At 31.9% G+C, this 20,437-nt stretch overlaps 2 protein-coding genes across 3 annotated transcripts in view; one reads left to right on the top strand and one right to left on the bottom strand.

Moving 5' to 3' along the window:
• LOC145279772 (V-type proton ATPase 21 kDa proteolipid subunit c''-like) overlaps positions 1-6,522 on the top strand; it is a 49,536-nt gene extending 43,014 nt beyond the window's left edge. Inside the window, exon 7 of the mRNA XM_080131090.1 lies at positions 5,308-6,522. Within this exon, the coding sequence (XP_079987216.1) occupies positions 5,308-5,337 (30 nt within the window). The 3' untranslated portion in view covers positions 5,338-6,522. The remainder of the gene's footprint in view (positions 1-5,307) is intronic.
• Positions 6,523-8,062: 1,540 nt separating this feature from the next.
• The window catches only part of LOC145279771 (adenine DNA glycosylase-like), a 116,601-nt gene continuing 104,226 nt past the window's right edge, over positions 8,063-20,437 (bottom strand). The window contains exons 15-16 of one of the 2 annotated variants that reach the window (XM_080131089.1): positions 18,617-18,661; positions 8,063-8,238 (exon numbers count right to left, since the gene is read on the bottom strand). In XM_080131089.1, coding sequence (XP_079987215.1) covers positions 8,215-8,238; positions 18,617-18,661 — 69 coding nt within the window. In that variant the 3' untranslated portion in view covers positions 8,063-8,214. Of the gene's footprint in view, positions 8,239-11,353; positions 12,528-18,616; positions 18,662-20,437 lie in introns of those variants that run through there. The other variant, XM_080131088.1, reaches the window with a different exon arrangement.

Raw genomic sequence — 20,437 nt, 5'->3', positions numbered from 1 at the left:
CTATTTATAAACGATGCTGCTAGGAACTGACGAATCGAATTAATTCACGTTCTGCTATCAACCAATCAGAAACCAGAATTGCTCCATTGCTTTTCTGTACCAATTTCACATGCTTTTTTCCGTCTCGACACGGTAAGAATATTTTGCTCTGTGGAACTGTCTACTGCAAACAAGTCATCTCTCAGGACTTGTGTGTAACAACGGACCATCGGAAACTGTTCTGTCTACTGCAAACCAGTCACCTCTCAAGACTTGTTTAGAACAACGAACCATCTGAAACTGTTCTGAAACTAAACATGGCTTACACTTCTAGAGTAATGTTTGTAAAAGTGCCAAAGGCAACGTAAGTAAATAACGAAAATATTATGTGCGCATGCATTAGCCTTGACTGAGAGGGGAGGGACTAAGGAATGACCATTAAATGTCACCATGGAACTCAACCCCCAAGGAGTACCAAAAATAGTTTTCATATGAAGAAATTTCTTTTCCGAAAAGTGGGTGATCACTTTTCCATGTAAATTTAGCTTAAAATGAGCACCCACTTTCTGGCCACCTGGTTTTTTGACAAGGCAGTTTCGTACGCGAGTGCATATTTAACAGACTTCGTTTATGCTCGCATGTAGCGTAAACGAAGGCTACGTTTGTGAAATGGAAAATAGTCCCAGAGTTCAGGGGTTATTACCATGCAAAAAAAATCAAACAAAAAAACTTTTTAGCCAAGAAACACACAGAAAATTTTTTTAAAATAGCATCCATTTTTTTCCTATCGAATTCATTTGCTGTTTTTATTGAAAACTATTTTCTCCCGGATTTTTAATAAAATTTTCCATAAAGGACCATGCGTGTCACGTTTGTAATATAACAAAAAAAAATTTTGTAGATTTTGGTGTGCTAGAAACGAATCTGCAAACCGTTTCCGTTGCTAAACAGCTTTCGTTTATATTCACGCGTAGCATAAACGAAGGCTACGGCTGTAAAATGGAAAATAGTCATAGAATTCAGGGGTTATTACCATGCAAAAGAAATCAAACAAAAAAGTTTTTAGCCAAGAAACACGCAGAAAAATGCCCCTCTCAGGTTGCCAGAAAGTGGGTGCTCATTCTAAGTTAAATTTACATTGAAAAGTGATCACCCACTTTTTGAAAAATTAATTTCTTCATATCCTGAAAACTTTTTTTGCGACGGAAACAGTTTGCAGATTCGTTTTTAGTACACTGAAATCTACAATAAAATATTTCGTTATATACGAACATGAGACGGGCCTTAAAGTAAAATAATACCGGATTTTTGGGGCAGATTTGCCGTTTAGTTGTATAATATCCTTGAACCAGGTAATCACTAAAAGGGACTCTTAAAAGTCGTCATCTGTATCAAGCAAAAGTTTAAAACCACTGATTATATGTCAGCCTACGTCACAGTAACATATATTGAGTGAGTTCCTAACAGTATTTTGTATAGTTTTTTAGTTTAAACTCATTTTCCCAAAATTTCCCCAAACTTAAACACTGCATGTTTTTGAACCGATTAAACATACATTACATATAAACACAATGTTATCCAGTTAGGTAGAACATTTACTTTTCTTGCCTTTGATAACATTTATTTGTTATATATTTATTTTTTGACAACTTCTTTGTGTCTGTGTATAATAATAAAAACCCTTTTCATTTAATGTAACGTTTAGTCGGCTCGAAAAACAATGTTTATCAGTGTATTTAAAAGATACTTGATTACGTTAAGTTTGAGAAAGTGAGTTAAAAACTAAAAAATCTATACAAAATACTGTCACAAACCCACCGATTATGTCATGGTAACATATATTCGGTAGGTTTTTGACACTGTATTGTATAGTTTTTAGTTTTCAACTTACTTTTCCAAACTTAACGTATTCAACAGAGTCTGCAAACATTTCTGTTTTTCCAGCCGATTAAACATTTTACATTACATAAAAACACTAAACAATTATCCAGTTAGGTAGAAACATAACTCACCTTTGCTTTCATTTATTTGTTTTTGGACAACTTTTTCGAATCTGTGTATAGTACCACCCCCACACCCATCACCCAAATATTAATTACCAACTCACATTTTTGTATACAGAAAACAAAAAAAAAAAAAATTTAGCGTTTCAACATTTTTGCTACGTTCGGCTTTATCCACTGATTGTTGGTCGAACCCAAGCCATGATTGACGGTTATCTCGAGGATCAGGATCCAATTCTGCAAGAGTACCATTTTTTTTTTCATTTTCGCCTTTTTTTTTTTTTTTTTTTTTTTTTTTTTTGAGTGGATTGCTGTACTAAGAATATAAGAAAAATGAATTTTCTCTTTTTATTAGAATTTTCCGTTACACCAAATTGAGCCACAGCAACGCGTGGCAGGGTATAGCTAGTGTGTGTATCTATGTATGTGTATATATATAATATATATATATATATATATATAATGTGTGTGTGTGTGTGCATATTAGTGATAAATTATATTGCAATGGCCAACAAACAGAATCCGTCCACAATCATAATTTTCGTTGATTTGTTTTTTTTTTTGTTTTATATTTTGATTGTTATTTTTAATTTTTTTATTTTCAAATTATTTTAATTTTATTGTCTACATTTTTTTCATAAGTGTTTCTTTATATTGATGGAAGATGTGGTCCGTTGTGCATCAACTCATCAGAAGCAAATAGATATTATTACAAATTGCACCAAATAGATGAAACAAACATAAAATGAATCCAAAGTAAAAGACTGGACATCCAGTAAACTTGAAAAAAAAATATTACTAAAACGTGATATTCATAGAAAAAAAAAAAACAACTCTCCCGAAGATATTTTCAATCAAATAAAAGATGGTGTTAGGCAGCCATTTTTAAATCCCTGAGAGATATAGATAGATATATATTAGGAGGCTGCCAGGCATTGCTTGGTTGTAAAATACGCTTAAATATATTTTGATTAATGCAGATTTCATATTTATTATATAATATTGGGCCAAATATATAGTAATAATTTAAAAAGAAAATGACTTGTGCGCCACCACCGAGAATTGAAACCAAAACTTTTAGCTTACGATTTACTTTTTCCCTTTGACATGCATGTGAGCTATGAAGACCTGTTTGCTGCAAGGCTAAAAATTAAAACATGAACCAATAGCTATTACGTTACACATGCATATTCATAATGGCGTCGTTTGACCGTCACATTCCAAATTCCATTTTTTTTTAATTTTCACACTTTTGCACTGATTCCCCCCCCCCGGCTAAAACCCAAATATAAAGTTTTGCATGGGTTCGAATACCCTATACATTAAGTTTCATGTCTGTAGACCAAAAACTGACAGGAGTTTAGTAAGCAAAATTTTGTAAAAATATATATAGTATGCATACATACCTATATATAGAAAAAGGTTTGTTTACTATAACCTTTTTACGCAAATATTACGCAAGTATAAATCATGTAGAATATCTGCATGAATATAATTACACGTAATAGTTAACTAAATATGATTTAATATATGAAAGGCAAAATGTGTATATGTTTGTACATCTCGCAAAAACTTTCGACAGAGACGACGGATTTTCATGAGATCGATATTGTTTTAAAGCTCGACCCTTTGAACGACAAATATCAAAAAATTGGTCAAAAACATTCACCCGTAACTGGGCAGTTTTCTACAAGGAGGGGTCGTTTTTTGGGGGGGTTTTTTGCATCGCTATTTTTGCAAGTCCTCATATCGGTTGGATTGACTTTGCTTAATTTCAATGTTCCAAATTTCCGGTCGGATGATGGAGACATCGGCAAAGATATCACTTTTGTTTTTTATTCCCCCTTTGCGTTACGGGTTCGAATCTGCCTACTACTACCACTTTTATTTTATTTTTATTTTTCACCCTCCATTCAAACTGCCTACTGTTGTTTCGCCCCCACCCACACCTCACGGGTTCCTTACTTGACTCAGACAACACCAGAGAAGTCCAGACTCTAACACTTTTTTTTTTTTTTTTTAACACCTCTCTTAACCTCCTCCTTCCTCCCGTGGGTTCTTTACTACACCTCCACACACTCAGGCAACACCAAGTCCCTCTGCTAGTCCCATAAGAAAACCGAAAAAACAAATAGGGGATTAAAAAGAATATGCAAATTAACTAGATCTTTTACAGATGAATGCAATTCCACGACCCATATATAACAAAGTTGTATTTTTTCTTTTTTTAAATAAATAGAAAAAATACGAATATAAAAAAAATAGCATTTCTAGGAGTATAGATACACTTCTGCTAAGAAAATATCTATCTTGACTGTAAAATCTACACAAACTTTAGAAATTCTCCAGTTGCTTATTTGGTGTCTAAATATCTCAGATCCAAAACCCTTATGCATCAATATTTATTTATTTATTTATTTTTTCATCAAAACCTGGATGATTTCTACACTAAATTTGTTTTGATCTCTTTCTTTTTTTTTTCTTTTTTTTTTTTCTATCAAAAAAACATTAAAAATTGCATTCATAAGCGGCTTAGAAAACAAAAGTGTCATAGCCGTTTATAAAACTGGCATAAACTCTTTGGCATATTGTTCAAAAAAAATTTTTTAAATGTCAAAATCATATGTTACTAGTGAGGATCAAACTCACAACTGGTTGTTGCACAGGAATAAACATATCCACTTCAATAAGAAAAATGAAGTTTTTAAAAAAAAATTGAGATTATTTAACGTCTGAAATATGCTGACTTATATGACATGAAGAAAAGGAAAAAGTTTAAAAAAAAAAAAAAAAAAAATTCAGTGATTTGGGAACTACATTACATTATTTTTGTTTGCAGCAACAACTCGATTATTTTCATTTAATCTAGTGTAATTGAGCTTTGGTCCAATTGGACTCCGTTTAAATGCTTCCCTGATCGAGTTTCAAACCTTTTTCATAATACTTAGCAGTAATATACTTTTCAAGTTGTGTATATGATTAACTCAAAAGTTATCGCTTGATACAGGGTAGAGAGAGCAGATTGTTTATTTAATAATGTGAGCAGGTAGCAGAGAAGCCAATAGGATGCCAGAAGTTATGGATCTATGGTTATTTTTCAATTTAAATGAAAATTCGAGTCATAGTTCTGTGTGTCCAGCAACCTGGCCGAGATACAATTATTCTGGTCACACTGTTTTCCCTCCCCTCTCAGTTCTCAAGGGTTTTTTAACGTGTTACGCTGTTGATATTATGTACATTGCAATTCACTTTTCATTGCTAATTAAAAAGCAGCTTCATTTTTATTTTTCGTTGAAACACTAAAAACAATTTCTTTCTTTTTCAGACTGCAGGAGCGAAAATGTCGACTGATTAAATGTTGCTAATTGCGGTCAGTGTTTGTAGTTGTAATGATGTAATCCTGTTAATAATTTGGCAGCATTTTTTTTTTTTTTTTTCCTTCTTAATCCCGGATCCTTTCTGGATTAACTTACAGAATTTTTGTCCTTTATGAACTGCTGTCATAAGTCTGTCTTTAAGAGATGAGGCTGCGAGATTCTGAGAATTTATCTAGCCAATATTTTCGTCTTCATTGTTTTTAGATTTTTTTTTTTTTAGTTTTCATTAAGCACTGAATTTTCAGATAGAAAAGTAATTTGGAAAAATTTGTTTTTATTTAATATGGGGGGGGGTCGTTTGCTATGTACATTTAGCATTAAATGATTCTCTTCTGCTCAAAATTCGGTATTTTTGTTGACAGGATTATTTTGGCTGAACGCCAGTCTAAACTGCCCCCCCCCCTCCACGACTTTTTTTTTTTTTTTAATATCTGAAAATTTGGTTGGTGCTTGATTAATTTATTACTATAATTTCAAACGAAAAAAATAAATTAAGTGCATGGGAGGAGGGTCATATACATTCTAATTTTCAAATGGAAGCCTGAAATAAATTTTTAAAAAACGGCTTTAGAAGTTTTAATATTGTTTTGAAATTTTTTATTTTAACTAAAATTAACCATATTCTAAGCAATATTCAACTTGAAGCGTAAAATGTTCAAATGTAATAAAAACGATAAGAATAAAGGATCTTGATCTAAATAAATTCTTCAATCTCAAAGTTTAAATAATTAAAAATACTTCATTGGTACTGCCAAAATGTTTCCAGGTGCTGAAGCATCTGTTTAAAAAGGGGGCGCATTTTTTTTATTTTTTTTTTTTTAGTGAGAGAAAAAAAGTAGAAATCGATTAGCAATGCGTATTTGTTATCTGGTCTGTGATTGGTGAACTTCTCCATGGCATTGATTTGTTGGAACATTGAATGATCAAAACAAAAAAAAAAAAAAAAAAAAAAACAAACAGAAAAATCATTGTTGCAAAAATTATTCCAAAAACTTGTTATACATAATATATGTAAATATTGACAATGCAAGATTGTGCTCATACACAAATATATATAGGTTTTCTCATTCATTTTTCTTTTCCATTTTTTTTTTTTTTTTTTTTTCTTCGGTGTGTAATGGATCCATTATTAATTCAGAAAAAAAATTAAATGTTAATTTTAATTTGGCTTTGTTTGTTGTTTTTATGTCAACCTAAATACATCTAGTCAGTCCCAGAAATGGCTGAAGCAGTTTTTAATTTGAAAGTAGCAAAAAAAAGAAATTAAGGACTTGAGCATGCGAATGGTTAGATAGTTTAAAAAAAAATTTATCCCTTCAAAAAAAAAAAAAAAAAAAGGTCTAAAATTCGCCCATATTAAAAAAACAAAAATAAAGAAAAGTCTGATTTGCGTTCTATGAAAATATGTTCCCAAAAATCATGTATATTGATCAGGTAATTTTATTTGTAAATAAGAAAATCAAATTTTACGAGTAACAGAGGAGCAGCCACCTTGTCCACCATTTTTAAAACAATATACAAAAACAAAAGGAGATAACTCAACAGTTCAGACCTGCAAAATGTGTGTTGTAATACCCACGAATTCCCATTTATCTGCATAATCGATTTACATAAGTTTTGGAATATATTTTCGTTTTGTCATGGGTATGTACATCATACAAATTTTTTTTTTTTTAATATACGGAGAATTCTGGACAAGAACCAAAGGTGTTTTTTGACTGGTGAACTGCTTTGGCCATTTCTAGGACTTACTCTGGAATTCTCTATTAAAGTATTGAAATTCTCTGGATTACAAGTACTTTTTTTTTCCTCTCTCTATTGTTGAAGTGAAGAAAAGAACATTTTGTAAGATTATTTAATCTTATCATGATTGATGTTCATTCAAGATTTGAAAGTTTCTTGATTCAAAAACAGTTGGGAATGGTCGCCAGAATGTGAGATGGAAAATATAGGAGACTGGTGCGTGTATGTCCACAAAATTAAGGTATCCGGAAAAATTTCTTTAACCGTTGAAGTGGCATCTTCATGTTTGGCTTAATACTTGATTTACATGCTGACAGGTCTTGGTTGAGAGAGAGGTGTGTGTTAAAAAAGAAAAGGGGGGGAGGCATCAAGGGCTACAAACTGGCAATGCAATGACACTGGAAAAGAGTCAGAAGTGTGTTTTATTTACATATTTAAAATGCTTTGGGCAATCACAGAATTCAAAGGGGGGGGGGTTCTGCTAAAAGATTCATAGTACTTTAATGTTTCCGAAGGTGGCCAGTATTTTTGTATGCTTTGGGTAATCACAGAATTCAAGGGGGGGTTCTGCTAAAAGAGTCATAGTACTTTAATGTTTCCGAAGGTGGCCAGTATTTTTGTAGCTGTAATGATATAATCTTGACCTTTTAATAATTTGGCATTAATTTTTTTTTTTTTTTTTTCCTTTTTAATCCCGGCACTTTTCTGGATTAACTTACAGAATTTTTGTCCTTTATGAATCACTGTCATAAATCTTTGTCTTTAAGAGATGAGGTTGCAAGATTCTGAGAATTGATCTACCCAATTTCTTCGCCTTCATTGTTTTTATATATATCATATATATATTGTTAAGTGGCATATATATATATATATGGTTAAGTGGCAGTTTTAGTCATTTAGAACTGCTTTAAAGCTTCACAGCTCACTTATTTTTCGACCAAATTTCAAACAATTATTACAGTTTATAGATCACCTCCTTAGCTACATTGTGAAAAAAAAATTTTCATTCAGTAAAACAAGTTATGAATTTTCTGGTGTTCAAAATCGTAAAAAAATGAGGTGAGCAACATTTTTTATGACTGGTTTCCACAGCAACCACGTCACTTCAGCAACTACTGTTTATGGGGGCAAAAAGACTGAAATTAAACAAAGAACAAGTGAATTTATTCAAAGCCTGGAAAAATCATGGATTACAATAGAAAAATGTGAGCATAAAAAGTAAAGGACTAGTTGTTAAAACTGGAAAAGAAAAGGACAAGATATTCTAATAAAAAATATAAATTTATCACTTAAAAAATTTGATGTTGCAATATTTTAATTCAATGTAACATTATATAATCAATTCTCAATGCTGCAATATTATTACTTTTCATGTTCGCATTTTTCTATTGTAATATATATATATATACATACTTGCGGGACCTGTGGAAATTCCACAGGGGACTCATTCATATGTAATATATTGATGTTGGCATTCTGTAGATGTTCAGTGTAAATGGAGACGCTCTGATATTATTGTAGCTTTTTTTTGTTAAAACTGCAAAAGTAAGCTAGCACAAACGCCCGATAAAACCCGGTCGTAAATTATGCTTAAATGTATTTTAATTCTTATAGATTTCATATATTATTAGAGTTTATGTTCTATTGATTTTTATATATATAAAGTTGCAATTTAAAAAAAAAATAAAATAAAATAAAAAAATATCCATATGACTGGTGCATTAGCTTGAACCGAAATAAAAACTTATGAAACAAATATGTATATATAACTTGACTTCCTTCAGCCATAATCGAAACCAAAACTTAGGAAGTATTCTGGATAAAAATTATAAAAAATAGATGATTTAAGTGCCATCAGCTATAGTCGAAACTGAAACCAAAACTTAGGAAGAAATCTTGGTAACAATTAAATGACCCGAATATAAACATGACACACAATCATATTTTATATATATATATATATATATATATATATATATAAGCATTGAATTGTAAGTCCTCAAAATACTGTTTTGTTTGGAAACGAATATACTTTCAAATGAATTAAATTATATAAATGTACATTATTATTTATTAAGAGTTTTAAAAAAATAAAATGATAAATGTGAATATCACTAATTAATTAAGGTATCAGAAGAAACTTCTTTAGCCATTGAAGCTCGGCTTAATGCCTGGCATGTGTTGGCAAAGAATTAATTAAAAAAAAAAAAGACACTGAGCGACAGAATACTCTAGAAATATACAGAATTAAAAAAATAGTGTCTGCATGCTATGGTTCAAAGTTCAATGTTTCTGAATTTTTGAGATGAGGATTTATTTAGATTCATCGGACTACTGTTCTCATCTTGAGTGTGATTTTCAATGTTTCTGTCGATGTGACCTCTGAGAGGATTTCGAGCGGAACTCTTTATTTACTTCACGGGAGTAGCGTGCTCTTGATCAGCCATGACTGAATAGAGGTTCTAAGTAATTCGCAATTGTATTTTTCAGTCATCCACACTGAAGATTGAACCTTCAGGAGAAGATCACTTTTTACAATTGATTTTTCCAAGTACTCTAACCACTGCACCATGGGTCCTTGCAGAAAATTTTTGTACAAATTTTAGGAGCCTTAAACCTATTTTTATTTCTAGTTGTAAATATCACTATTAATTACTATATATTAACATATCCATCTCTATACTTATTACTTGTATATATTATCTATTGTTTATAATTGCTGGTTCCCATATTCTATTAAATTCTATGCTAGGTCTGCTTAGTAGTTGGTTATTCCCCAGCATATGTGCTGCTTCGTTCATTTGTCCTACTCTCTACCATTCTTCTGTCTATAATTTTTACTTTATCCCATAACGGTAGATGGTTTCCATTTTCCTTCCAGATATGGTCAGCTATACCTGACTTTTCAGTCTCTCCACATACTACGGATTTTCGATGTTCTTTTAAATCGTACTTTCAGTGGACGACACGTTTCACGTTTGTATAAGTTTTCCACATTTACATGAGATTTCATACACACAGCTCTTAGTCATGATTTTTTTTCTGTAGGGGGCTTAACTCTCATAAGCGGTTTCCGGAGAGTTGAATCACTCCTGAATACTATCCTGATGTCATATGGATTACATATTCGTTGAAGTTTTCAGACAAGCCTTTCAAACATTAATATATAAAGAGATAGATAGATATACATTAATATATAATAATAATTAGTGATTCTTACAATTAGAAATAAAAATAGGTTTAAGGCTCCTAAAATTGTCTGCAAGGACTCATGGTGCAGTGGTTGGAGTACTTGGAAAAATCAATTGTAAAAAGTGATCTTCTCCAGAAGATTGCAGGTTCAATCCTCAGTGTGGGCAACCGAAAAATACAATTGCGAATTACTTAGAACCTCTATCCAGTCATGGCTGATGGAACGAGAGCATGGATTTTCACGAAATTGGTATCGTTTTGAAGCTCGACCCTTTGGATGACAAATATGGACAAATTGGCTGAAAACATTAATTCCTTCACTCTCAACTTGGCACTTTTCTACAAGGAGGGGTCTATTTTTTTTCGACAATATTTTCGAAAGTCATCCTCTCTTTTTGATTGACTAGCCTTAATTTAAACCTACATCACTTCTGGTTTAGCGATGGGCGCAACAGCAAAGACGTCACGTTTTTTTTTTTTTTTTCATGTTCTTTTCCTCCTTCGCCATACAGGTTTGAGCCTGCCTGCTTGATTTTTTTTTTTGTTTTTGTTTTTGTTTTTTGTTCCACACACAAAACACTTGGGCAATGCCAGGCACCCAGGCTAGTTCAAAATAAAATTGGGAGCATAAAACAAAGACAATTTGAATTCTTTTCCTCAATAATTCAAAACACATAGCCTTCTGGATTAACATTGACACAGTTTAATATATAATACTGGTTCAAAAGAATTGGTTTTCATTGGCAGAATAATGGATACAAACTAAAAATGCATGATACACGAATCAGGAACAGTATACTTCAGCAGATTAAATTAAAGGTTGAGGGGTAATGTTTTGACATAATGACAGCAATGCAAAGCTACTCAGCCAACAAGTCTGGTAAATTAATATTTTAACTGACATTTTTAAATGATTCAATGGATTGCTAAGCGTCGGTTAATATAATAGTCAATTCTTCGAAATCTGTAATTTACAATGCACATTGAATCGTTACTTGCAGTCAATGGTTCCGGATAGAAATGTTCAAAAGATGAATTTTGTCGTTCAATACAGAAAAATTTTTTTTTTTTTTTTTTTTTTTTAATGAAGCAAACTTTTTTTACAAACAATTATCCTTATAATTTATATATGGAGTAAGGATTTTCTTTGTTTCAGTTTTTACGTAAAACTCGAATTTGGTGGCTATTTTCTTCCTAGGCCGATGTGCCTACATATTATTGGTTAAGGTGGAAATTACCTGTAGGTTTATAGGCTACTTTTAAAAAGTCAGAGTACACACTCGAAACATTTTTATTCTATCATAATTAAAAGAACAAAACAACTTTATGGAAAATAAAGAAGTTAGCGACAAATTTATGAGATAAAAGATATTTTAGTTTTTAAAAGTATTTCTTTTTAATCAAAATTAATTTTGATATTTTTCTTAGCATGAATTCTTAAAGCAGTATTATTTTTAAATCATACAAAATTTCTGTTCTTTGAATTCGGTTGGCTCGTGTTTTAGAGAAACAACCACTCGACATAACAAATTTGCTATAGTAGTCTGACCATCAGCAAATGGCATTCTCTTATGAACTAGACCTCCATTTAAATATCATTTTAATGTTGTTTTTAGTTAATTATACACTATTAACAATTATCTAATACATAAAGTAAAATTAGTTTCTTTCATCATCAATATCTTTCCCAGCCCATAAAAAAAAAACAGTATCTGATTCTGATCCATTGGCTGTTTTGCTGAAGTATGTTATTAACAATAAAATATAATTCGATTTAACTCCTAGAAAATATTTTGACTGCATGGGAATTTTTATTGTACAGACGCCATCTTAAAGAAAAGTGATATAACTGTATTGATGAATACAGAGTTACTTCACTTTGTTCGAAGCAAAAAATAAAAAATATTTCGTAAAACAAAGGAAAATTGCAAGTAAAAACACTACCAGGAATAAAACAAGTTTTGATTTTGGACGGATTAAAAGACGAGGATAAACAATGGAGCTGTGGACCAGGTGTTGCTGACAACAATACATGTAACCCGTAAAATGCTTGTCAGATTAGATGCTAATATTCAATTTGTCTTCTTTTTTAATCTGAAGAAGGTCTAGAAAGAAACGCAAAATGTAGTCATCATTTTGCTGTTTTTGGTTGAAAAAATGATTCCATTAACATTTTCTGTTTCTTGAGCTGTCGTTCATCCACCTCTTTACATTTGGAGCCACGTTTTTTGATCTGGAAGGCAAAATAAAAAATTATTCCAATTTTCCTAAAGTGCTATGTTAGCAACTGGAATGCTTTCACTTCAGAGTTTATCAATCTAATTGTTCCTATCTACGAGAGCAAATTCAGATACAAGTTTGGCGTTTTATGTTACAATAATCCAATTCCCCAAAAAAGTGAAACTCAAAATGAAGACAAAGATAAAAACTGCTTTGGTTTAGGATTTCTTCTGCTTTGACAGAAACCATGGTAGTTGTGAGCATGCTATCACCCCCCAGTGTTAGGAAGGTTCAGGAAACTGCGTCTACTCCTTATATCTAGGCACATGTTTTTCAGCCTGTGTTGAGCCGTAAATACTTCTGACTTGCTACAGCTACAACGTAATGACCATGCTATAATCAGGTGAACGTGCAGAAAAAACTAGAAGAGAATCATTTCAGCCATTTTCTATCAGGAACTTGGTATTGATGCGATTTTGGATGTCTTACGCACTTAACATCTTAGGTGGTTTGGCCATGTAAAGTGTGCAACCTCCAGTATCAACTCAATAACATGCATGGATACCGCAAGCACAAGGGTGCATGGTAGACCAAGGAAAATCTGGCTTGAGTATGTACAGTATATCGCTGGCAACATGACTGGTTTGAACTCTTTGGATTAGACCACATGAGGAGCAAGCAGAGATGTTGCCTAGTGTGGACCACCCTGGAATCTAAAACATTCATAGTATCTAAAATACCGAAATGATTAATAGTCTGAAATATTTAGAATAGCCTGGAAATGTGGATGATTTTATGTTAAATTTATATACAAAACTGATTCCCCACTCTAAATTCTAAAATAATTGCTTTGGGAATTTTTTTTTTTTTTTCATTTTTCTAGCAAATTTTTCAGGGTGTTCATACATAATCACCTGAAAATAAAATAGAAGACTATTTTAAATGGGATTAGGAGGGTTGGTTGAGAATGTTATTAATTTCTGCTGATCCGATTTACTTGTCTCCCCACAAGAACAGAGTTACATACAAGGTTGGTTTTTAATGTGGGGAATCCAGCTCTCCAAATTAGGACACTCTGGATTGAAGGGAAAAAAAAATTATAAATGGTTTCAGCCTAGGAAAATTTCTTTTTCACTGACAGAGGACAAACAAAATAAAGTGTAGTTTCAGAACAGATACTACATTTCAAATTATTTATTTGTTGAAAAAATATAACATTTTGACAAAATAGTCACAAGTATGTTGTTTCAGTGAACATTTTATATACAAAGAACATCTTAGTTAAATAGCAGAACCTTTCCTTTCATTTCTGTTATTGACAGAGAAAATGTTTCTTTTAATTATAACTAAACCTAAAATATGTTCAATAAATGATATTTGTATTTTATTGGCTTTACTTGTTTTTCTAGATTTCTCTATAATTGAGATCATTCTGAAAGATCTTCATTTAAATGGAAAAAATATTTTATTTATTCTTTCCATACTTGCCACAAAATGAACTGAAGTTTCAGCCAACAATTCCTTTCACAACCAATCATGATGACAGCAGCCTCAGTATCCTCTGTAAAACCTCGTAGCTGTACACCAATTACTGCTTCTAGTCTAACAAGACTTTCTCCTATCGAGTGATTTTTCTCAACCAGACATCATTCAGACCACCTATGTAACAATTTATTAGATCCTGTAGCCATAAGTATGCAGTTTCCAGAGTTGTCTCCCTTGGGCTTCTCTTTAATAAAAAGAGAAGTTATTTCCCTTGCTCTAGTAATGCAGACCGGTTTGCTTTAGGACATTTAAATACGACTAGCTAGACGCCCGGCGTTGCCCGGTCGTACAATATGTTTAAACATATTATAATTTATGCAGATTGCATATGGATTCAATTGTATAGAATCAATCCTCTATTGGATATTATATATTACGAGAAATAATTTGCTGGGTGGACTAATTCACAAAAAATAAATAAATAAATAAATAAAAATGATAATGCTGTTCATTAAATTTCATCTGTATTTGGTTACAAGATCACGTCAGCTGATATTTTGGGCTTGACGATGAATGCTCTGGAAAATCACTTCTGATTAATGTTTGGTTTTAAAATATGCAAACAAAGAAATGATTTGCTGCGATTTTAAATGGTACCTCTTCTTTTATCATAAATTGAACTCATTAATAAGAAAAATTTAAATAAAATTGTGAGGTAAAACTGGGCTTGAACAGGAGATCATTTTATCTGTAGTCGAATGCGCTACTAGTGAGTTATATTTCCAGAGGTCAATAATTCTGTTTGTTTAAGAAGAAATGATTTGTTGAGATTTTATTATCTCTTTTGCTGGTGTAATGTAAAATATTCCCCTGTAAAAATTTTCTATCTTCAAGAAAGGAAGACTATTTTTAGGATCGGATTTTTTTCGATTTTCGATACTTATTGGATTAATTTCTGTACAAAACATATCTAAGAACACTGCCAGACATATAAATTACCTTTGTGTGAAATTCGAAAAAGATAGTCTCAGCCGTTTCAGAACCTATAAGGAAGGAACTTGCACACACATCCATACAAAGCGACTTTTATATGATAGAAATATTTATTTGGTTCTTCCTCATTGTAATAGCGAAACTCGAAAATTTAAATATTGAATTTCAAATGAAACCAATGGCATCTACTGAATTGTTATGTCACAGTAATGAAAATATTAAAAAATTATGAAAAACGATAAGGTAAAAAATTAATTATTAATGAAAACAGTTTTTTTGTTTATTTTTTTTTTTTACATGGGGGTCACCACTTATCAAGGCCCAGGAGGCAGAAGACAATTAGCAAAAATTAAGTTTTGCTAAATTGGTCAAAGATTTTTAGTTTTCAGAAAATATTTACCTCCCTTTTGTTATAATTAGAACTCTCCGTTTTTTTTTTTTTTTGTTTTGTTTTTTTGCAAAACTCAATTTTTGCTGACTTATCGAAAAATATTTTCATTAATAATTAATTTTCTACCTTATCACTTTTCATAATTTTTGGATATGTTCATTACCGTGACATGACAATTCAGTAGATAACATCAGTTTCATTTGAAATTCAAGTTTTACAACAATAACAAAGAACCATTTATTTTGTAAAAGATTCACATTGGTTTTCATAGTTGTTTACATTTCATTTCATTTGTTAATCATTTTTTTTTTATTAATTGGGCTTATATAATATTAGACATTTGAATATAAGCCTATTGTCTTCAAAACAAACATGAAGTTCGATTCTAATGCCATTAAAACAATTCTTTTCTGATGTTAGTGTATTTTTATCACAAAGGAGTAAAATCAAGATATCAAAGTGTCTCAGTGTATATATGGGACATAACAAGCCGTATACTATGGTGGCTCCTTTTTTCAAGTAAAAGTAAATGTATGAATTTTTATATATGGCAAATACAGTTGGAAGAGGAGAACCTATTTTATAACTTCCGACATATGCGTTTCCATTCTTGAAGATTGGATTCTATTATTAATAATTTTTCAAAGGTGTCATTGTGCCATCGAAATGACCATTTTTCATGAATTTATGCATGGAAGTTTTTTTAAATAGAAATCACCCCAGACAAGGTGTGATGCCATCTGATGTAAGTGTTATATACGGCACCAAAAAGGCGTATGTTACGTTGTGTGTGTATATGAATATGTTCCAAACAACGTACATGTTGAATAGTGGGTTTTATATTTTATCTGTATATTTATGTATGTGTAAATGCGTGTATGTATATACGTCGTATCATTTAGTTGATCGTCTAGTGTGCATATTTTAACATTTATACAACAGTTCTAACAGGAAACAATTGACGTGGACCTATCGAAATAGTGGTAGACAAACAGTTCTTTTTAACAGGTGTAAATAACACAACACATACCAGAATTATTTACGAACATTTATTTTCATGATTTCGGCCAACATCTTCAAAGATTATAACGTCTTTACATCTTGGCTGCCTGAGGAAACGCCGCTCTCTGCGTCATGGAGAGACCAACTTCCCCCCCTTGAGTCATCCATTCTCTCAAATGTCCAATTAATGACTGACTAGAATCTCCCCAAATCTACATCTCATTACATGTCTCAGACCAACAGCTAATATAACCTCAATCTACTTATTTGTTTATGCAACCAGAAATCATGTTTACATCTATTTTCTATTTTCACATTCCTTTGTATTGATATTATTATTTCAGCTGTCAATCACTTTTCCGAATCAAATCGTTTATTTTTCTAATCATAATAATTGATCCAGCGACCCGCCGTTGCTCGAATCCATTAATAATAATAAATAATAACAACAATAATGCTTTGACCTTTGGCTCTGCCTGCCACAGTTAATAAAGATACTACGCTATGATCACAGCCAAAGGGTCACGACATTACATAAGGAGCTAACAAGAACAAAGAATTATTGCAAAAACAGTTGATGCCTATTGGCTTTAGTCTTGAAAAGACCAAAGTAACAAGAAAACAGTCAGCAGGAAGAAATTTCCACAAACCAATAGTTCTTTGAAAGAAGCTACTGGAAAAGGAAGATATATTACAATAAGATACCAAAACGTCTGCGTATGTTTGAGGGCAGTTTAGGATGCTGTGTCAACTTTATCATTTCCTTGGATTCCCACATCACTTGAGATCTTTCTTTCTCTTTTTTTTTCATTTTGTTTTTTTTATTTTTTACTTCCTTACACTTGTGTGATACTATTAGCATTCACTCCCCGCAAAGGGAAGAAAAAGACAAAAGAAAGAAATAGGCTTATCGGCAGAACAATGGATAGGAAGGTGTTTACAAAGACATAAAAACGAAAACTGACATTGGTCAAGGTGTGGCAGTGAATGAGAACGAATATATATATTTAGAGTTTTTACGGGTAGTTTTGAATGTGGCAGTGGGTTTTGCGACTGTTCACAACAATTAAGGATGGTTGAGAACAGTCTTGGGTTGACGACAATTACAAGTTGAGGACAGTGTCCAGTTTGGGACGGTTGGAGATTTAGAAGTCCCAAGAGATATGAGAATCGAAGCCAGGCGAAAATAGATTGTAAAGTAAATAGTTGGGGACTGACACGGTCAGACAGCTATCAAGGGACAATAATGGAGTTCCTATTTCTATATTACATGACAGTATCACACACACATAGAACTTGTCTTCTTGTGTTGTTTCACTGTAATGCGATCACAAAGACAATCATTGGTTCACCTTTGGGAGCGGGAAGGACACTGTCCATAATATGACAATTCCATAGTCTCTACGAGCATCCATTAAGCCTGGAAGCCTGGATCAATTTGGTAACTTATGACCTATGACAAATATTGGCACTTGTACAGTTTAATCAAGATATTAAAAAAATGAAAATATCAAAAAAAAAAAAAAAAAAAAAAGTTATTTTGTAAGTATTTATTTTGGACTGAAAATCTCTGAAAAAAAAATTTCACTCAATTTGATCGAATATTTTTTTTTTTTTTTACAGTAGAAAAACATGTTTTTATGACATGTTGAAGATAACCATCTTGGAATTTTTTTGCCTACGTCAAGGGGAGATAACTCAATTTAAAGCACCGACACTCCTACCCCATCTTTAATACTAGCTTTTCTTCCTAAGAATCGAACCTTTTGCTAGGTATCATAATAAATTGTTTTTTTGCTGAAAAAAAAAAAAAAAAAAAAAATATTTGGTGAAATTAAAGTGAAATTTTTTTTCTGGAGAACTTCATTCCATAATGGATATGTACAATATAAACTTTTGGGGATATTTTCATTTTTTAATGTCTTCATTAAACTGTACAAGTACCGAAATATCTATCGACATTGAATTTGAAGATGTCATATTTCTCAGGGAAGCAATCCCATGGTAACATGTTCCACAGAGGGGAAGTTCTTGGATAAAAACTCTGTTCAACTTGATATTTGCCATACGGGAGAAAAAAAAGAAAATTTCTTTGCAGTTGTGGTAAAAAGACGAGTTCTTGCAGATTACAACTCAATCGAGCATCTACGATGAAAATAACGGTAGAATAGAGAAAGACTAGCAACATCTATTTTGCAAAAGACACATAAAAATATGAGAATATAACTTACCGGAACTTGTTTCCCATTTTCATAATTTTCATAAACTTTGAAAACCTGAATTGAAAAAAAAAATTTTTAAATATTCAATCTGAAAAGAAGTAAAATAAATATGAACTCATTTTTCTCAATTCATTTTTTTTTTTTTTTTAAACAAAAAAAAAAACTCTTTTTCACCCCAAACAAGGCATATTACAACTTGGAATGTAAGGAGCTATTATTTGGGATCTTGTCCAACAGAGTACTGTAGATAATTGAGCATCGAGATGTCTGTTCACATTACATTTAAACTTCTACAAGTTAGCAGTCAGAGAATCAAGAAATAGGGAGGAAATACCAAAGTCAAGCAGTACGAAGGAAGAAACTATTAGAGTAGAAGGTTTTCCGGCATCTAGGGATATCAATAGTGAAGGGGTGGATTTTTGCTGCTTGTAGAGTTAGTCAGGAGTATGTATGTTGAGTCAGAGCCAATTCATAGCTTTAGGAGCCAGAATCAGACCCTTTAAGATTTCAGTCAAGCATTTAGGCTACCGACTCCACAGGAATGTTTTCATCAAGTTTCTCAATCCCCTTTTTTTGGAACAAGTTCATTAAATTTCATTCATTTATTAAAAAAAAAAAACAACAAAAAAAAACTGAAAAACACACACATTTACTTTTGAATCCCTTGCTGTCAGTGTTGTGGGGTCTTACAGGTCGGTGATAATAAAGACAAAGAAAGTGGTATAGTTAACAAAAAGTGTATTAGCAAAAGTATATTGCAGTAGTACATGTCATGATTCTGGAGACCATAACTACCACAATCGCAACCTCAATGTTTAGATGTAACTCTGTTCCGTCTGCCTGCTTCCCACTTGACTACAACTTGGATGTCTTCAAGTCCAACGTTAACAAATTCCTAATGAACCACCCCCTTAAGTAAACACTTCATCAAATCTCCACACTAACGTACTGTACTTGCAATAACCCTTATCCCTGAGTGGCTTCTGGGCCTTGATAAGTGGTAACCACCGTGTAAAAAAAAAAACTGTTGATTATTTCTGGAGAAGTCCATTTTTCCTGAAGTAGGTAGAGCAACTTACCCTATAACAAAAATCAAAACATAATCATATTGGCACATCTACAGCTTATGACTGAATTTTAGACTGAGGATCTGTCACGCACCTTTCATGAAAATAACAATAGAGCAGAGGAAGATTAGCAATGTCTCTTCATTGAGAAAGGGGCTGTAGAAAACAGAAGAAATCAACTGCTACTAGATTGTCAAGGCAGGGAGGAGTGTTTTCAGTGGCACCTCCTCATCTATGGCAACAGTACTCCATCTGACTCTTATAGGAGTAGAAAATTGCACCAGCACTTTCTTGAGCAATAGAATGATCCAATCATTTTTCCAGCAACTGATCACACCTATGAATGGAATCTTACAAATGTTTTATTCACTAATCAGATTCTTAATCATTTATACATTCTTTACTACATGTAAAAATACTTGGTTCTTCTTCATTATAAGAACAAAATTTGAAAATCATAATATTGAATTTCAATTAAAATCAATAGTATCTACTTACGCAGTCATGTCGCAGTAATAAACATATCCAAAAATTATGAAAAACGTTAAGGTAGAAAATTATTAATGAAAATAATTTTCAAAGACAATGAAAATTGAGTTTTGCTAAAAAAGAAACTAGAGTTTGAATTGTAACAAAGGAAGGTAATTATTTTATGAAAACTTTGAAAATCTTAGATCAATTTAGCAAAACTCAATTTTTGCTAATTGTTTTCAAAAACTATTTTCATTAATAATTAATTTTTTACCTTATCGTTTTTCATAAT

The sequence above is a fragment of the Euprymna scolopes genome, chromosome 7, assembly GCF_053919585.1.
Source record: "Euprymna scolopes isolate OS-2025 chromosome 7, ASM5391958v1, whole genome shotgun sequence".
Lineage (NCBI taxonomy): Eukaryota > Metazoa > Mollusca > Cephalopoda > Sepiida > Sepiolidae > Euprymna > Euprymna scolopes.
The sequence above is the reverse complement of the archived record's forward strand: the minus strand, read 5'-3'. Positions and strand labels throughout refer to the sequence as shown.